The sequence below is a fragment of the Tauraco erythrolophus genome, chromosome 1 (genome assembly GCF_009769465.1).
Source record: "Tauraco erythrolophus isolate bTauEry1 chromosome 1, bTauEry1.pri, whole genome shotgun sequence".
Lineage (NCBI taxonomy): Eukaryota > Metazoa > Chordata > Aves > Musophagiformes > Musophagidae > Tauraco > Tauraco erythrolophus.
In genome coordinates, this window is record NC_141465.1 from 16,586,143 (window position 1) to 16,604,825 (window position 18,683).

Genomic DNA, 18,683 nt, shown 5'->3' on the forward strand with positions numbered 1-18,683 from the left:
CCTGGCTGTGTCCCCCTCCCAGCTTCTCCTGCACCTCCAGCCTACCTGCTGGTGGGGCAGGGTGAGAAGCAGAAAAGGTTTTGACATTGTGTAAACAAAACCTAAAACATTGGTGTGTTATCAACGCTATTTTCAGCACAAATTCAAAACATAGCTCCGAACAAGCTACTATGAAAAAAATTAACTCTATCCCAGCCAAACCAGTACACGACCTTTAAAAGAATCACTTTCATTTGAGGGTTTGGTACAGAATAAATCTTGTTTTGTTTCTGGTTGTCTTGTCAGGTTTGATGTTCCCATTGGTAGCAATTCCCAAGTCTTTTCTGATTGGGAGAGGGAGGGCTTTTGGTAACAATTCATCTTAAATGGTTTTGTAATACTCCTGCATTTTATTGGAACAATTTTAGATATCCAAATTGCTTTACATTTGAAATTTGAGAGGACCCCAGCCAGATGTTTCTCTTGGAAAGTGGTGAACAACAGAATGATTAAACTACATGTACAGAGATGGATTTGAGGGTTAATCAGAGAACTATTTGGAGTTGTTATATCTGTGCATCTCATTGAATAGAGATTTTTGTATGTAGAAATTTTTGTATGTAGAAATGGAAAGTAAAGCAGACTATAGTATCAATCATACTAAACATCTGTTTTTCTCTCTTAGTAATAGGTGTGTAAATATTAATATCACTAGCTCAAGAAAGTCATCAGCTTTTGTCCTATTTTTCCTTACCTTTTCTTCTCCCTGTGCTTACCTTTGTTGTATTAGGCTCATTCAGGAATTTGCTTGTGAGCATGTTTCCTTTTTTCCTAATATCGAGGAGTAATATTGTGGCTTAGAACAGAAGAGGACAAGTGTAAGAAATTAATACAGCTGTAAAGAGTGAATCAACATTTTGACTTCTGATCGTGTGTATCCTCTACCATGTGCTTGAGGTATCTGAGCATATTCAAATTAGTAATGAAGTCACTCTCCATACCAAGGAGCTTAAGTATCTCCACTCATAGATAAGAATCTGAGACACAGGATATCCTTAAGCACCTCACTAAGTCATGGGGATGTTTGTTAGCTGGGAATCAATCTAATTAGGATAATCTCAGTTTGTCTCTCTAATGATACAGCCGCGTTTGTCCTTGGTATACTAATCATGTTCATTGACATGTTTGTGTTTCTACTTCTTGATTTTCAATTTCTTTCGTGTGTTTTAATGTAAGACTTATGTCCGGCAGATTCTTGCGACACGCTACATCATTACAGAATAGAATTTATGTATATCAGGTATTAGTTTAATCCTTTACTCGGTTCTATCTGGAATGAAATTCTTAGCTGTTTAACGTTGCATCTGTGATCTTCATCATAAAATAGAGGTAGCTCAATCAGAGTATTAGATTAATAGAAAAATATTAATCATAACTTAATGGATGAATTTGTTTCCAACAGGTTTTTCCTGAATAACACCACGTTGAATCTAGAAAGATTCAAAATCAAATAAACAGTTATATTATCGTTGAACACAAGAGGGTGCCATAGACCTATATTCGGGTTGATTGTTAAATGTTGACTACTTCAAATTGGTTCTTGAATTCACCATAACTCAAAGATGCTGGAAAAGCATACGACAGGGGGCATGATACGAACAAATTCTTTTTCTACAGTGCTTTACATTATGAATGCTTTCCTCCATAAACACAGCAGCCTGCTAGCTGCTAAAAAAGAAGCATTCATCATTTTTTGGTGTTTTGTAATCATTTTGCACTATGGAGTGCTCAGAAGTAATATCCATGAAAATGATTTAAAGGTTTTTAAATTAGGAAACTCTAGTTCAGGAAATGGAGACAGGTACAGAATGCCTCAGAACATCGACCAGCTCCAGACTCGATAGGTTTTATTTCTCTCAGTACTTACTAACTACAAAACTCCAAAGCAAAGGTGTTCTTTAGTGTGATGATGCTTTGGCTTAGGCTTCTTATTTAGATGAGCTAAAGCACCTGATTCTGATTTGTAATTTCCAACAGCTGATTAATCTTGTTGAACTTGGATTGTTTGAGCACTCCCCAGCCCTGCTCCAGTGATTTGGGCTGCCTGTGCTGGAGGCCAGCCCTGACTGTGTGCAGGTGTTTGGGTGGTGAAGCAGAGCTGGGAGAAGCCTGCTTTGAAGCTTCTGTTTGCCTTGGGGCTGTACTGGAGCTCAGGTCCTTGCTGCTTGCGTAGTCCTGCTGACTTGACCTCATTCCTGCCTCAACTGTGGTTGACCCTGGTTGCTCTCACCCAACCTTCTCTTCTTGTCCAGGTACTGTGGGACTGCCTATCTCGGTGGTGAGGCTGTTGCCCTGTAAACCCTGCCAGCTCCTCTGCTCTGGAGCAGCAGTTGGCTCTTGGTGCTCCCTGATAATTGTATTTTCCCTGCTGGGAAGCTCAGTCCATGAGCTTTTCATGCAAAACTCTTGGAGTTCCTCCCAGGGTTTTTTGACTTAGAACTTTTGTGCCCAGAGGCTTCCTTAGACTTTCTGTGTTGAATATTATAGCATAGTAAGAACAGAGTGTAAGGCTCGTTCATTCTGGCTGTAGTGGTTAATGTTCTTTGCAGCCTGGTTTCCTGTGGAAACAAGGCTTAGGTAACATGTTGTCTGGACAGTTGCTTTTTGTCAGATTTTTTTATTCAGTGGTTTTAGATTTGAAACAGGTAATGTGACCTTGAAGCCACAAAGCTCCTGTATGTCATGGCAATTGGGAGCTCGAGAAAGGAAATAAAATACAGTTCATGTATATTAAAGGTACAAAAGCCAGGCTTTTTAAAAATGTGAGCTTCATTAATTGTGCTGGTTGCGGAGCAGCCTGGAGTCTTCTGATTGACTAAGTATGCAGTTAGTATTTGAAGTTATCAAGTTTTGTATTATTTAGTGGATTTTTCTTTTTTACTCAAAGAGCCTGATAGCTGTAGTGATCGTTCTGAATTATTTTTTTCTCTAGCTCTTCATATCCTAGATAGAAAAGCCTTAATTCCCATTACTCTTTGCCGCTGATTCCTCCAGCTGTTAGGCTTGCTTTTGCATATAAATTCTTCTGTTTAAACAAAAGTGATGGCATGCTTATGGTGGCAGATCCTACAACTGCTGCGGGTCTTGTTGAGAGAGACTCGCCTCTCTCAACCTCAATAATGTTGTCAGTGTACCCATACAGGTCTAGAACTACTTCTCATTATTTTTGCTACTGCCACTGACTCAGGTTGTAACCATACTCATTTTGTATCCTTACTTCCCCCGCCTCCTCCTTAGCTATAAAAAGGTAAATAGATACCAGTTTGCAGGATTCAGGTGAAACACTTGTAAAGCATCTCAGTACCTTTAGATGAGAGGAAGGCTGCTTTAAAAACAAGATGACTTCTGGTTGCTGCATAGTGTAACTTGACAAAGCCATGCAGAGGGTATGTGCGTGTCTCTGCACACATGGAGAAAGACAGACTTCCAAGAAATACTAGGTAGTATGTATGTAACTGCATATGCAAGCACGTATATTTATGTGAAAACATTGAAGATGCTTCATGTTTCTATAATGTTTTATGCCAACGGAACCTATTAAACATCACCCAGTATTAAAAGGTAACTTTCTAGATTGAAATGAAGCAACTGTTTAGGAATAAGAAATAGAGAAATTTTTGTAAAAAACTTGCAGTATATGATTATGAGAACCTCACATATTTCTTTCCTGTTGTCATTAGCCAAAAACAGTTGCCTAATTAAGCAGAAATTGGATTTTTAATTTGTTTTAAATGCTTAAATGAATCTCAGTTCGTTTAATTAAATTTTCCCCAGATGAGCATTTGAAAAATGTAGAAGAGGGACGTGTGAGGGGTGAAGAGAGGAAGAAAATAAAGGAAATGAAGATATTTGTCACACGTCTTAAAATCTGACTTCACAGTATTTTTATATTCATGAAAGACACAACCTTGCTGATTAACTATAGTCTGTACAGCCATGCAAGAAAACACTGAAAGTGCTCTATAATTAAAAATAGCATTTCCAGGATGCGTGTTTAGTGGTGAAGTCCCAGAATTTTTCTACATATGCTGTAATGTAATCAGGAAAATTCACCTGCAATTAACAGGTGAAGACATTAATGATGTGAGAGAGTAGCTTGACTAGCCTAAAGGAGAAGCAGCATTGTGCTTCCTTCTTAAGATATGACATAAGCAGTGGTCTCTCCAATGCATTAAAAAAAAAAAAAATCCAGAGCAGATCATAAAGGCTTTACTGGTGAGGAAAGAATTGGACATTACATATGCAGTAGTCTCAAAACTGAGTATTCAGAGAGGATGCATTTTAGGTTTCTACTAACATCTCCTTTATAGGTTTCCAAAACCCATGTTGCACTGAAAATTTTAAGACCATAGTGGGAACAGGGGATTGCTAGTCACGAAAAAAACCCACACCCAAAATAATGAGTAGGAGTTCATTCTTACACTGCATCAGGGCCTGTTTATCATCTCCCACAGAAAACATACACTCATGACTGTGTTTGTCTTTATGGTACTGCACAGGTGTCTGTTTTCTTTATTATTATTTTTTTTTCTTGGATGTGGCAGAGTTTCTATTCGTACAATGCAGCTGCAAGGAGTAGTGCCAGTCAAGTGTTTTTTCCTTGGAAAAGCAGTATTTTCACACACAGAGGGGAGCAGTTGTAGCAAGGCCAACTTCTCTTGTCTCCCTGTTGGGAGCTGCAAAGCAAGACCTGTAGTTAGACACCGTCTTCTTTCCAGCTCTCTGTTTGCAATGGTGGCAAAAGTGCAGGGCAGGGACTAATCCTCTTGGAATGCAGCAATTATCACTAAATAAGTATTAATTGCTGCATTCCAAGGGGCTTAGCACAGTTGAACCCAATTATAGCAAAGCGCAGCTTCACTGTAAGGCACTTCAGTGCATTGAAATGCAGTGAAGCAGTGTAGAACTGTCAGGGCGCAACATTTTGTCGATAAAAGTTGTGGGCTTACACGCTGTAAGCAGCAGACTTTTTCTTTTCTGAACGTGTGAATGGCATGCCTCGCTGGGGGCTACAGCTTGCTCCCTGGAGAAAATTGTTGCGTATTTAACACCCAGTATCTTTGTGTGAACATCTCCAAAAAATATTTTGATACTTGTTGAGTTAGTTCCTGGCACTACAACTGTCACTCCCTGCTGGATTAGGGACAAGTCTCTGCAGTCTCTCTGGATTCTCCTGTCTGTAAAGTTGGCCAGCTCCTCTGTCAGGTGATGTAGGTATTAATTTTGCCTGCAAGTACTAACTGTATCAAATAGGCTTAGGAGAACTGTTGATGACTGACCTGTTCTCAGTCCCAGCAGTCTGTGGTGATGATTATGGGCAAGCTCTCTGCGGTAGCGATACATGAGCCAGAGGGCAGTGTGTAGTTATTTTTTTAATCCTCAGCTTGACTGTGGTGTGGGTTTGTATTTTAGTTTTCCTTTATTTCCTGTTAAAACTGCAAACCCGGCTGCTTTTTTTTTTTTTATATTACAGTTAAAGCATAACCAGTAAGCATGAAAAGAGGATGCTTCTGGGGATGAATCAGCCTCTTGCATTAGAGCTGTTCCAGGATTTCTGTTGTCCAGAGAAAGAATGGCATATTGATGCACAGAACCAATTGAATGCATACCTTGTCTGTTTTATGAAAGATGTTATCCTTACAGATAACGAGCTGCACTTTAACCAGTGTTAAACACAACTGAGTTGTACTTGGGGACCACTTCAATTCCCTGACCTGTTCTGTTTCAGGAACGATAGATCAAATCTTGCAGTCTTCCTGGTGCAGGTAATTCTTGAAATACACGCTATTCCACCTCTATGTTTAGATAAAGAGTCAAGTTTAGCTAAGAGCTTTTCTTAACCCAGCAGGGAAGGTTTTATGTCTCTGCTGCAGCCTTGTCTGTATTGAGAAAAATAGCTGCTGGTTTAGCTGAACTAGTGTTGGCGTTCATTTCTAGTCCAGCGTTAACAAAGTTCTTATGATCTGACTGAAGTGAGTAAACTGAAACATCAGTATGGTTTAAACTGTTGGTAAAAACACACGTATGAGGTTGTGCATTAGGCAATATGAGCAGGAGGTGCTGAAGTTTTTACTGTTCTACGTAGTTCCTAGACATGCAAAGACCAAATAGGCTGAAAAGAAGACAATGCTGTAAGGAAATCAGTCCTCACTGTGTAATTGCAAGGTGTATGAACACAGAAAAGCTTTTTCCTAGAGAAGAGACCACTTCATCTTTTTCTATACTCCTTGACTGCACGCGATTTGCATCTCCCGTGCTGTGCTTGTTTCAAAAACAACTCCTAATACAAGCATGATTGCTCTTTTGTATACTTTCATTGTATTTAGATTAAAATTATAAGCTTGCCTTGTTTCAAAAGCTGAGGGATGGGGAGGAGAGAATTTCTAGGGGCACTGTCATGCAAAGCCTTTTTCTGACTCTACCCACACTTCTAAATGAAGTCCATGTACTCTATTTCTCTGACCTTTCCCTCTCTAGACATCAAAACACACTGGCCCAACTGCTGTTCTCCCAGTATGCCTACTGTTGCCATTAATCTCCCTTTCTTATACAGCTCTTCATTCCTTTTCCTTACCTTTGGCCTCAACTCTTTATTCAAAGTGATAATTTGCCGGCTTTCTGCCTGAGGGAGAAGCTATGATCAATAACAGGAGGAGACAGGGGTCAGCAGAATAGTGATGAGCAGTGCCATTTGCTCCTCTGAAAATAGTCACCCAAAAATATTAATAACTAGTCTGGTATTATTTTAGCCTTTTGGATAAGGCATCAGTGAGATTTAGGCAGCTGGCAGTGGGAGCAGGGGTCTTTTTTCTCTTGCTAATTCCTTATTTCTGCCAATCTTCTGTTACGTGGGGATTTGGACAGAAAGGACTTTATCCAGCTTGCATCGGAATATAGACCATATAGCCAATCACAGCCATTTCTGGGACTAATGATGCCTCTCTCAGCTCCAATGCATGGTGGCTCTCATGGGCTGTGCTTTGCCTGCTGCCTGGCAGTGAGTCAGATCCTGTCTCCAGCCTTCTCTCACAGCTTTTGGGGTAGGAGAGCCACGAAGGAAACCCTCGTCAAGGCTGGGTGAGAGCGGAGGCTCAGCAGTACTGCCTAGGTATTGCAGGATGGCATGCAGTGCAGGGTTTTGAGTGCTGGAGTAATAATAGTGTCTGATAATTTTGGCATTGATTCGCACAATATATAATAATTATTAAATAATTTAATATAAAATAATACTACTGTTTTCATCAATGTATTAGCCTTCATTACTCAAGACAGCAAAGTGACAAATTTCTTGGTCTCCTTCTTCCAAGCACTGCAATTTACTTTGCTTTCCAAAGGCTATAAATCCTTACTTCTTATATGCACAATAACTTTCACCCTGCCAGTTGTCTTCGTACTATTAGGAAATAGTTATCACCAACCCTGTTCCTATACCTGCTGGAGATGCATATTCCTCTTTCTCTTTCTTTTCTAAAAATCAGAAAAAAAAAAAAAAAAGAATTACTAATTGATACTTGTGCTTCCTCCTAGTGTAAGCTCTGATCCTGAAGTGTGCTAATAGTATTACTATTGTAAATGTTCAGCAATCTTGTGTTGAGGCAGTTGTATTTTGATGAGGAGGAGGCTTGTAAGGTGTATCTAAGTAATGTCTTCAAGCTTTTCTAATTCACAGTTGTATAAAATGTACTCTTTATTTCTGTTAATAAAAAAGAAATTTTTTATTTGTTTACATTGAGAAAGAGCACAAGAATGTGTGATTTCTTACAGAGTGAGAGTTGGCATCACTGTGTCAAGTGGTATGATTTTCATATAAATTCCCTAACACTTTGCTGGAGAAATTACTTCTGTCTAATATCTCCTTCTCAGGAAGATTTTTCTAAAACTCCAGATTTCACCTTTCTTAATTTCATTTCTTTATGCTCCGTTGCCCCAAATGAATCCTTTTATTAGCTGCTTCTGCTTCTTAATAATAAAAATGCAATGAGAAATGTTGAGGAGGAATTACCCCTAACCACACCTTGGCTTTCTGCTTGCTTTTTTCTTATGCATTTAAAAATTCTGCGGTGGTTGGTTTGTCTTTGCTTTTTGATAAAGAAAACCAATGCACCGAAAAAAAAAAATCCTCAAAACCAAACAACTCCCAGGTGTCCCTGATTCCTCATTCGTTTTGAGTTCTAGTGCCTTGTTTTCCCTGTCTCCTTTAAGCTTTTACAGATAGAGAAATTAAGTCTCAACTGCCTTGGCTTTAGTGAGGCTAATTTGAAAAGCACAGTGAGATCCTCAGGTAAAAACATAATGAAATGATTTAATGTTGTTAGTATAAATCAGTTTATATTTTTCCAGCTCGTAGTGTGAAGGATTCTCTAGGGTGACATTTGCTGGATTACTGCTAAAGCATGCTTACTGTGTTGCCTGTGTGATTACCCACCACTGCCTATGGAGTGCTGCTTTAGTACCGCCTGATTTGATCACTAGCTTGGCTTTGCAAGGAAACAAGTGTCACGATTCTCCTGGCTCAGCCTGCGGCTCACCACCAACCCAACCGCCTTTGACCCAGGGAATGTCAATATCAATCCAGCTAAACAAAGGAGATTCGAACGTAACCTGTTGCTGCTCATGGTTTTGTGTGGCGATCTTCTTAGTCCCCTCAGAGCAGCAGAGCAAACAACGTTTTCACTTTCGCACTGGGCTCCTGGGTTCATCAGTCAGCACGTACATGTGCTGGCCGGGGCTGCATGCCCAGCTGCCTGGCCCCACGGAGGCAGAGGCGGGAGAGCCAGGGAGGTGGCAGGGAATTAAGGCAACATGGGAGGCACCGCAGCCATCGTGCTGGATGGAGAACGTGGACTTGCGGGCAACCAGGCTTCGTCAGCATGGCTGCTGGGCAGACCTGCTTGGTTCTGCGTCGCTTTGAGGACGGTGTTCATGGGTGAGCCTAACAACATGGGGCTGTTAGCTCCTAGACAGCAGCTGCCTTCAAACCGCGCATCCCGCTCCTGGAGCGTGCTGGTCTGCCTCAGGGTATTTCACTGGCAGACAGATGCAAGCAGCAAGAAGGCTCAATCTTGTGGGCCACTCAGTCGGTAGGAGTGGTGTATGTAGCCAGAAGCCGCAAAGCTTTCTGCATGTCATGCTTCAAGCTGAGCAAGGAGAAGGTGTGCGCTGTGCTCTCCTGCAGAGGTGATCCAGGCTCTCCTCCCCACGAGCTGCAGTGGCTCGGAGCACAAAATGGCTCTGGAGTTCTGCATGTGCTGAGGCTTTTCTGAAATACAAAGATGCTGTATGTTCACATCAAAAGGCATCTCTGTTTCATAGGTGCAACTGAAATGAGCCGGGCAGGGCCAGCTGCGCCGGGGAGTTATGTTCTATAGATGCCATCTGCATGGACGGGCAGAGCCCAGCTCGCCCTGGTGCTGGCTGCCCCACAGCCTTCAGCGTGCTGCCGCTTTAGACTGTATTTGAATTAGATTTAGGAATGAACTTTATATCTTTACCAGTTTAGCCAACTCTTTGTTCAAGAGTGACTATAACTTACAGTTTGAAAATTCTATTTGTGCCATACTGCACACGGGACATGGTTATATTGTACCTCTTTTGAAGTCAGGCTGAATTTGAAATCCTACATACTTCCTAGGCCCCTCATAGAGATCAGCAGCTGCTGACTGGGATGTCCCAGGAACTGTCAGGCAAACCGGAAAAAAAAACCCCACCAAAAACCACCTTGCAGAGAGAAAAGAAAGAAAAAGATACAAAAGGAAACCCCAAACGTCAATACCAAGAACGTAAACCCCAGACCTCAGAGGCTGCCAGGCTGCGAGGCAGAGGAAGGCGCGTTCTTCGGCGCCGCTGCCGGCAGGTGGACTCCAGCAGCCCTCATAGGAGGTGAGCTTCCTGCGGGGCCAGCAGACGAGCAAAGCCCGCGGAGGTGCCTCTTCTTCTCGCCCGCGGCCGCCTCCTGTGCCCCAGCACCGCCGGGGCCAGCGAGATGGAGGGGAGGAGGATCGCCATCTTTGCCGTGCTGCAGGCGCGGCTCCCCCTCGCAGGTAAGGCAGGAGCTTATTTTACGAGGAGCTGTTTTAAAGCTCTGTTGAGGAAAGAGCGCTTTGTTTCTGTGGTAGATTCACCACCATTTTGGTAGCAGGAGGGTATGCGCACAAGGACCTCAGCCACGTTCGTCCTCCTAATCGTGGCTGGAATCATGGCTGCCCGTGAAGGGGACAGCAGGACTCGTGGTGTTGAACTGCCCTGCTATGAAGAGACCCTCCAGAGGGCTGGGAGACGGCGGCCAGGATGGCCCTTGCTGTTGGTGCGGCCTCCTCTTCTCCTGCCGGAGAGACTGCCGCAGCTGAACAACTCGTAATTAAGTAAGGCTCTCGGACCTCACCCGGACAGCTTTCCTTGGGATATAAAAGGGGCGGTTTGGTGCAATAATGAAAATGTAGTTACTTGCAGTAATCTGCACAGGAGAGGCTTTTAGTTTAGTTGGGTAAAATCGGAGCCGTGTTGCTGGTAAGGGCACGCTGGGCGGTTGGTTTGCAGCGAACGGCGTGCCCGGCGGGATAGAAACAGCGGGGCGTAGGAGAGGAGAAAAAGGATCAGGTCCTTCCTTTTTGTGTCTGTCTTCACGTTTGTGAAGACACAGCGTAAAACGAGGTCATTTTTACCTTTATACGTTTACTCAAGGCGATGTATACACTGGCCCCACTTGGGCACAAAGTGAAGCAGCTTTGGTGCGCCAGAAATATTCAGAAGTCACGTTAATTTTAGGAGAGAGGAACGTACTTTTTATTAGCTTAGCGGATCAAGAGAGCAACGAAATTTACACCCCGAGGAGGCCTCAGCCGAAGCCCGAGTTTGGAGAAGTCAGCCGATGCTGACAGGCCATGTTTGAGCGTGTATTAAAGCCAAATCCCCTGGAAGAGTTTCCCCACAACGTATGCCCTGCCTGTGCTTAACAAATGCACCATCCTTATGCTGAAGAGCTTTGGCAACTGCTGCAGACTTTTTATTTGAAATTTTCTGGAGATTAGAGAAGGTTTTTGCAGCCACTTGCTAACGCTGTGGGGTCAGTTCTGGTAATATGTGGAGGCTGTGTTTCAGGAGGATTTTAAGCAGAGTCGTATGCTCAGTGGTAGGTATGCCTTCTGTCCATCCTCCATTCAGCTTCTGGGGCCTCTCTCCCTTTCTGATACTTAAGTATGATAGTTCTGGTACTTATATTTTGTACATTGCTCTGTATCCATAGATGTGTATAGGGCTATAAAGATAGGGATACTTCAGGTCAAAATGCGTCCACAAAAAATCTTGCATTTTCTTCTTTTAATCTCTTACAAGATATCAATAGTTCAGGCTCCTATCTGTATGCTTTTAGCAGAAAACTTTTGTTGAAAAATGTGTAATACAGTTTGCAGATAGGTAAAGCTAGCCCTGTAGGAGTCTGGTGCAAAGCTCGTAGAGGTATTCACACTCACAAAAAAACACATGGGATCAAATTTTGAACAGGCTACCGTTGTCATTGCTTTGGAGATGGTTGCCTGTGGATTTGCAGGGAGGTATTTTTGGTTGGATACCTGTAATAGTTTGAAGAATAGTAGTATTTAGCCTAAGAGTATACGTAGACTAAAAGAAACATAGCGCAAAACTTGTTGAATTGTTGCTACTTTATTGGTGCTAAATACACTAACAAAAATGTAAGATCACCACTATTTTAGTTCAAAGAGGAGACCAAACAGACAAGAGTTTCAACTCAGAGCTATGAACAGAAGCAAAGATCTGCTGCTGTCTGGAGTGTATTCAAGCCTTCTTAGAATGAACTTTTATTTTTTCATAAAACAAGCTCAGAGTGGACGGATTCAGTAAACTACGCACTACCTTACAGCGAGTTCATTCTAGTTAACTATGATGTGTTTTGTGCTTACTCTTCATATGGTCAATTGAAAGGCACTACCAAGATTGGGATTGATGAATTTGCAAAGCCTTTCCTTTTGATCTTTGGAGTACTGAAGTAAATATGTCAGGCATGAGAAAAAATTGTTTTAAAATAAGTAATTCTAGAGACAGGCCGATGCAGATTTTGAATTATTGACACAAGACCACAAATTTCAGAATGCTCAAACTTGGCCTTCGCGCAACTACAGAGGGAAGTCACACGTTTAGTTTTCTGCATTTCCCCCTTCAAAGGTGCAAAAGCGTACATCTGGAAGTTTAGCTGAGGTCCTCCTATAACCCCCTTGTTAAAAAAGTGCGTAAAAATAAATAATTTGAATTTCTGAGCAGATGACTTGATTAATCATGTTGTTCATTGAGACACAAGAAGAACATTAAAATACTTCTACTCAAATATCACAATTAAAATGGCAAAAATCTTTCTACAGTTTACAGAGCTTTTAGTCTGAAGTAGGACAAGCTTCAACAGCAATAAAACAGTACTGTGGATAATACTGTAGAATTGCTCCTTTTTTTTTTAAGGCTGATGAGATGACACTTTGGTTTGTATGGATAAGCAGCACACACGTGCATATAAAGATACGTGCAAGAGTTCTTCAAGGACAGTCCTTCCCTGTTTTTCACTTCTTTACAAAATTGCTTTTCTGAGAATCATCTGTTAAACAGAATCGGACAGTGTCCTATTTTTTTGCTAACTCTGCGGAAACCAAAACATGTCAGCCTTTAGCAGATATTACTTGCACAGCTTGTTTTCACAGTATTTTGCTGCTCTGCATAACTCTGTCTTCTGCCCATTGGGCGCCATGATGCCAGGAACCTTCTTTTAGTCGGTTCACGGACAGGGAGATATAATGGACAGGTAATGGGTCTTCGGGTTCATTTGTTCCTTCCTTTTCATCAGATGACTTAGCAGGTCCACGAACTACAAGATTTGTACACTAAAAGTTGTTTACAGGACTATCCGGGAAACCCAAACGAGTAAATACAGACTCTCTTGGCTACCATCTCCATGGCCTTATGAGCTGCCTCTTAAGTTCTCCTAGCTGAGTTCTTGTTACACCTAGGGGGAGGAAAAATCCAAAGGCTTAATTTTCCATGTTTTATTTCCTTTTTCTCCTGTCTGTTCACAATGATTCATTAATAATTCATGGTAACAGCTATGAACAGACACATGAACGAATGGAACAAAATGTGGGCAAATGCAGCCTTTCTTTGTAAAGGGACGCTTGTTCAGCTCTTACAGTGTTGCATTCAGTTCTCCAATGCTTGTTATAGAGTAACTGCTTTCTACCTGAATGCTTCTAAGCAAAATTCCTAATGAATGAAGTAACAAGTTAACGATCACGTTCCTTTTGTTTTTTTCATGTGTACTAGATGGGAAGTATATACAAAATAGAGAAAGTTGACTGAAAATATATTTATATTTCTTCTGTGTAAGTGCATCCTCCTTAAGTACATCAATGTGAACAAAAAGACAAAGTGGGAGGAAAAATAGGATGTTCGCTAGCAGCTTAAAGGGAACCTGATTTATGAATTAATGTTCACGTGAGGAATGCTTTTGACAGCCATTTTCTGTTATTCACACAAACTTGAATTGTGACTAGCACCATAAGTAAACTCATAAGCAAGGAAAAAAGATATATGTAAAAATTCTTGTTTCCTATCTCCAAACTAACCAAATTCCCCTTTAAAAAAGAGAGAAAAAATACTCGCTTGCACAAGTGCAGATAAACATTGAATCTTCTTCCTCTCCTCCAATTCATCATATATTTGAACACCTATATTGTATCTGGAACTGTAAGATGCATCAGCTGTTCTGGCAAAAAAATAGAGTATGTTTTTAGGGTGCATGAATGGAAGAGACAACTTCTTAAAAATACTTATAGCAGGTACCTTTAACAGGATAAATATTTCGTCCATGTGCATGTGTAGTCGTATGTGTATTGTTGATTTTCACTGTTCCACTGATACAACTTCAGTTAGCAGCTAAATTAAAGTTTTACTGATGTTTCTTTTTAACATTAAGGAAACAATTCATGCTATTCCGGAGTCTTGGAGAAGCTGAAGCTTTGCAGATTTTTCTGATTTGCTCTGTTGTATAATGTAATATTTTGAGACTGGGTTTGAATACTGTTTTCTTAATTCAATTCAGTTCTAGTCCTTTAAAAAGTGCATAGTATTTTTAGCTTTTAAAATATGACAATCCAAATCAGATTTTTCTCCAGGAAAGCAATGAAGGCATTTAACTCCACTTTGTCCTGTGCAACTGACTTATAACTTCATATATAACAGATAAAATGTGCAGGCAAATGAAGAGCTTAGTTTGCAATTCTTCAGTCTACTCACCTGTAGATGCGGAGCAGCACACTCATCCGTACTTTTGCACAGATCTTGGAAGACAGTGGAAACGTGTATTTAGCTACATACAATGGGTATATCCATCTTTGTGAAAGTTAAACTTACTGATGTGTGGTTCTTTCAATCCTTTGACAATTTAGCTGTTAAAAGTAGAAGCGAAAATACTTAGCTCCTAAGCCTGAGAGATCACAAGCAGTGGTGTCCATGCAAGTTCTGTTTAAAGGATAGAAGCCATGTCAATTTTTGAACCATATAGATTGGAAATATTTGAATCCCTGCAAGTTCCCTAGGAATACACCATCAACCTTTGGAAGCCCTTTATGTATTTTGTTCTCAATACTTTGTCATATGTCTGTCAGGTCTTACGAGGAGAAGAACGGCAAGTATGGAGTTTTTCATCTCCACGTACTTTTGGTATGTGAGAGTGTGTTAAACATTGTGCTTCTGGCAAGCACGTAGTGAAGCCTGATGAAATGTTTAAACTATTTGGCCTATTTCTTTCATGGGATGTAACTGTGGTGAAAACTTCATCTATATCCTGACTTTTTGTGAGCGGCAGAACACTTTTTAATTTGTTATGTTCTTAAGTGAAGGAGAAGCTACAATGATAACACAACTCTTTGAAAATTCGAATAACATGGAGGTGAAATATGTATCAAATTAGAATTTGATGGAAGCTAGCAAAGGGAAAAAGGTTGGAAAATTTTCAACAAATGATAGCATAAACTGTAGTAGGACACACTGAATGAGTCTAGAGCATGGCTAGTTGTCCACATTTGCCTGTTTTCTTTTTTTTTAAGAAATATCACCATATATGATTTACGTCAAATTTAAGCTGTTATCTTAGGTGAAAGTCTTAACTTTCACTATAAATAAACTTTTCTAGTGTCCTTGTCAAGTTTTCTAGCTTGCAAAGGAAGCCCTAAAAATGCAAGCCTTCATGGCTCCAGAAACGGAAAAAGAGCAAACCAGCTAGATAACCTATCACTTATATTTTTTTTAATTTTTTTTTTGAGGCAGTTGCTACTTTTGGGGGGTGATAAGCCAGCCTGCCTCAGGATGCTGCAATGCTTGCAGTTGGCAAGCACTGAAAATAGTTTCCTAGTCAAAAAGAAAAGCACATCAAACACTTAGAACCAGAGAACACTTAGAGCTTTCCTAAGATCTGCAAAATATCAATCGTAAAAACAAATTAAAAAATTATATTATTAAAAAAAAAATTAAGAGTAATGGACTGAAACACTTTTCTAATGGGATAAGATGCGATATCCAGGAAACTAATGAGAGAATACTAATCTGGGTGGTGTTTTATTTCAAGTAAGTGCGCATTGGCCATTCAACAAAGGAAAGAGTTATGTGACTAAAAAACCCTTTTTCTGGTTGTCCATCCAAATTTTATAATCAGTTTGTTCCAGCCAGGAGCATGAGTGTTTTGCATTCATTTCACTTAAAATGTTGCTGTCATGGGCATGACAGCCAAACCGAAAATAGAGAGAGTCAAATATTTATAAAAATGTTTCCCAAATATTTAGTGCCTAAGTATATATTGTAGATTCATTCCAGTTCCCCGTGGGGTATATCTCATCACAAAGCAAACTGAGGCTCGGGAGGGGCAAACCAGCAAAATGTCCAGTTGGTAATTATGAGAAGAGTGAAAGCAACCTCCCTTATTGCACAGATCCTGCCAGTGGATCCAGGTTCTTTGTGCAGGCATCTGTGCATAGGAGCTGGGCCCAAACTGATTAGATACTTTGTTTGCAAAATACTTTATTTAATTAATACAGAAATTGAACTCAAACTAAAAATTAACATATGATAATTTATTACTTAACAGATCAATTTAAAGAAAGAACTTGGTATAGTGTGACAATGTCACTTTTTAAGCACCCTCAGTAAACATCATTTCAGTGAAAGAGATCAACTTCCTAATGTTAGATACTACACGTTGCTCGTTATTAAATGTTCATTTTGTCATTCAGAAATAGCTAAATGGTTTGAATGATGCCTTTAAAAAGCGTACATAAATTGGGCTCCTGGGCTATGACCTTACAGCTCTCAATTAATACAGTAGAATTTTAAGCCTTTGCAAAGAAAAATTTTAACTCCTAGCATATTATACATCATAGCAGTATAATTACTGTAATATTAGATCATTTTTTCCATTGCATATCAGCAAGCTTCAGTCAGAGAACTCAACATCAAATCTTTGGTAGAAGTAATTTCTGTCGATCCGCTACGTGTTTTTGCTATTTACGTTGTTTCCCGTCCAGCCATGTGAAGCCAATTGCAAGAAAGAAGTCTTACCAGAATTATGTGGAGTCATCTCCCTCTCTTTCTCTCTCTCTGTTTCTTGCTCTGTGATACGAATTTGCACGGTATCATCACTTTGGGCTTTTATGTAAGAAAGATAATTTCTGCAGTACTTTGTGCAAGCATGCAGATGCATTTCTGAAGATTGAAAAATAGAGTAAAGTCTTGCAAGTTGTGTTAAGAATAATATTCTGAAGGAAGTAAGACAGGATACAGAGAAACATTATATAATTAATGTCTTGTAAAAAAAAAAGTCTACCTAAACTAAAGACAGTTTCTAAGCAAGCAAGCAAGCAAACAATTCTGTGAATTACTCTTAGTTGCCCTGTTCATCAACTAATTTGCTACAAGACGGTTTAAGAATGCTATTTCAATTCTACAGATTTCTTCCTAACAACTGCAAATTTCCAGGATTCCTTTGCTATTTTATGGTTCGTTAGCTAAAGGTATGATACCTGACTGAGTTAACGCGAACACATGAACTCGTTAAAGTCTTAGTCATTATAGATGACAACCTTCAGGAGAGGTGTACGGGAGTGGTGCTGTATGAAGCAACGTAAGTATGCATTTTTGATTGATTCTTTTTATAACTCTTCACATTTCTCAGGAAACGCAAAAATTCTTGCTATTGATATTAGTTCAGCACTTAATAATCTGTTGGAATTTGAAGAGTTACAAATGCAACACAAGTCAATTAAATGACTTTGAAGGCTTACACTAGCGATAGATTTGACCTCATGCTTGTTCATTACCTGCAATTTTTTCTCCTCAGTTACCTGCAACGTGTTGTTTATTCTGGTCCTTTCAGTCTCTCTCTGGACATGTAAATTCCCTGCATAAGTTTTGCTGCGGGGTTACTCTGTTGAATAAAGTATAAGAATTAAATCTCTACAGGTGGTAAGCTTAAAGAGAATTGGTGAAAGTAAGTGAGATAAACCCGCCATTTTCAACAACTGTCCTCTGATTTCCCTTTTCCTGTGAAGAAAAGGGAGTAATACCCCATTACAAGTTGCCTAATTTTTAACTTCTTAAAACCATCGACCTTTTAAGTGTAAAACTGAGCATTCGTGTATTAGGAGGGTGACTATACCCAGTGGACCAGAGAAGATAAGCAAGGTTAACCCACCTGGATTTCAAGCAGAAGGTCAAGCACCAATACAGTTAATTTAAAAAAAATGGGCATCTAATATATGCCGTAAAGGCTTTCTGGAATTTAACTTCTGGAATAAGCATCCAAAATGGAAAGAAAAATATATCTCTGAATCTCTTTCAGTAAAATAGTTTTAATTATGCTTCCAGTAGGACCCGGTGTCACTTCTTTTCGAGTAGGGAGATGATGGGAGCTTTGCCTACACATGCACGCCGTGCTGTATATGGGTGGAATTATGCAGCGAAGGCTGGTACCTGCAGCACAGTGCTGTAACTTGGTCCATGTGGGTCAGGGCACAGATGGGCAGCCGTGGGCTGCCGGTGAACTGTAAAATGCATTCGCTTGAAAGCCCAAACTGCTGCATGGAGCAATTGCTTTTTCATCCCCAATTTTGGCAGATGGCCTCTACTTTCTGCATCAAGCTCAATGGAGTTTGCTGAAAATATGGATTTCTTCTTCCCTTGAAAAGTGAGAATAAATGTATTGAAAATAGCACAACATTATCCAATTTTTTTTATATACAGAAAGTTTGTGAGAATTCACAGTAATTTGTTTTAAGGCAACTACCTTCCAGATGATTAGCGATGCTGTCTGAGATATGATCTAAAGTTCTGATGAAGACTGCTTGTTACTTCAAAATTACGATCTGTCCCCCAAAATTTGAAAATAACTACAGATCTTTAAGATTTTTGGGTTTTGTTGGTGTTTTGTTTTGTGTTTGTTTTTTTTTTTTTTGCAAGAGCCTTTCCTGAAATATAATCAAATATGAAAAGTTATGCATACCAGGTTAGTTATTTGACTTTTTTCCAACGGTGCATTTTAATCATGTCTGAGTGTTTCTCCTTGACTCGAGTGTTAAAAAAATCAGGAGATTCTCACAAAA

General features: G+C 40.1%; 1 protein-coding gene across 1 annotated transcript in view; it reads left to right on the plus strand.

The window, feature by feature from the left end:
* The first annotated feature begins 9,993 nt into the window (after window positions 1-9,993).
* The window catches only part of CD247 (CD247 molecule), a 57,717-nt gene continuing 49,027 nt past the window's right edge, over window positions 9,994-18,683 (plus strand). The window contains exon 1 of the mRNA XM_086630596.1: window positions 9,994-10,079. Coding sequence (XP_086486722.1) covers window positions 10,022-10,079 — 58 coding nt within the window. The 5' untranslated portion in view covers window positions 9,994-10,021. The remainder of the gene's footprint in view (window positions 10,080-18,683) is intronic.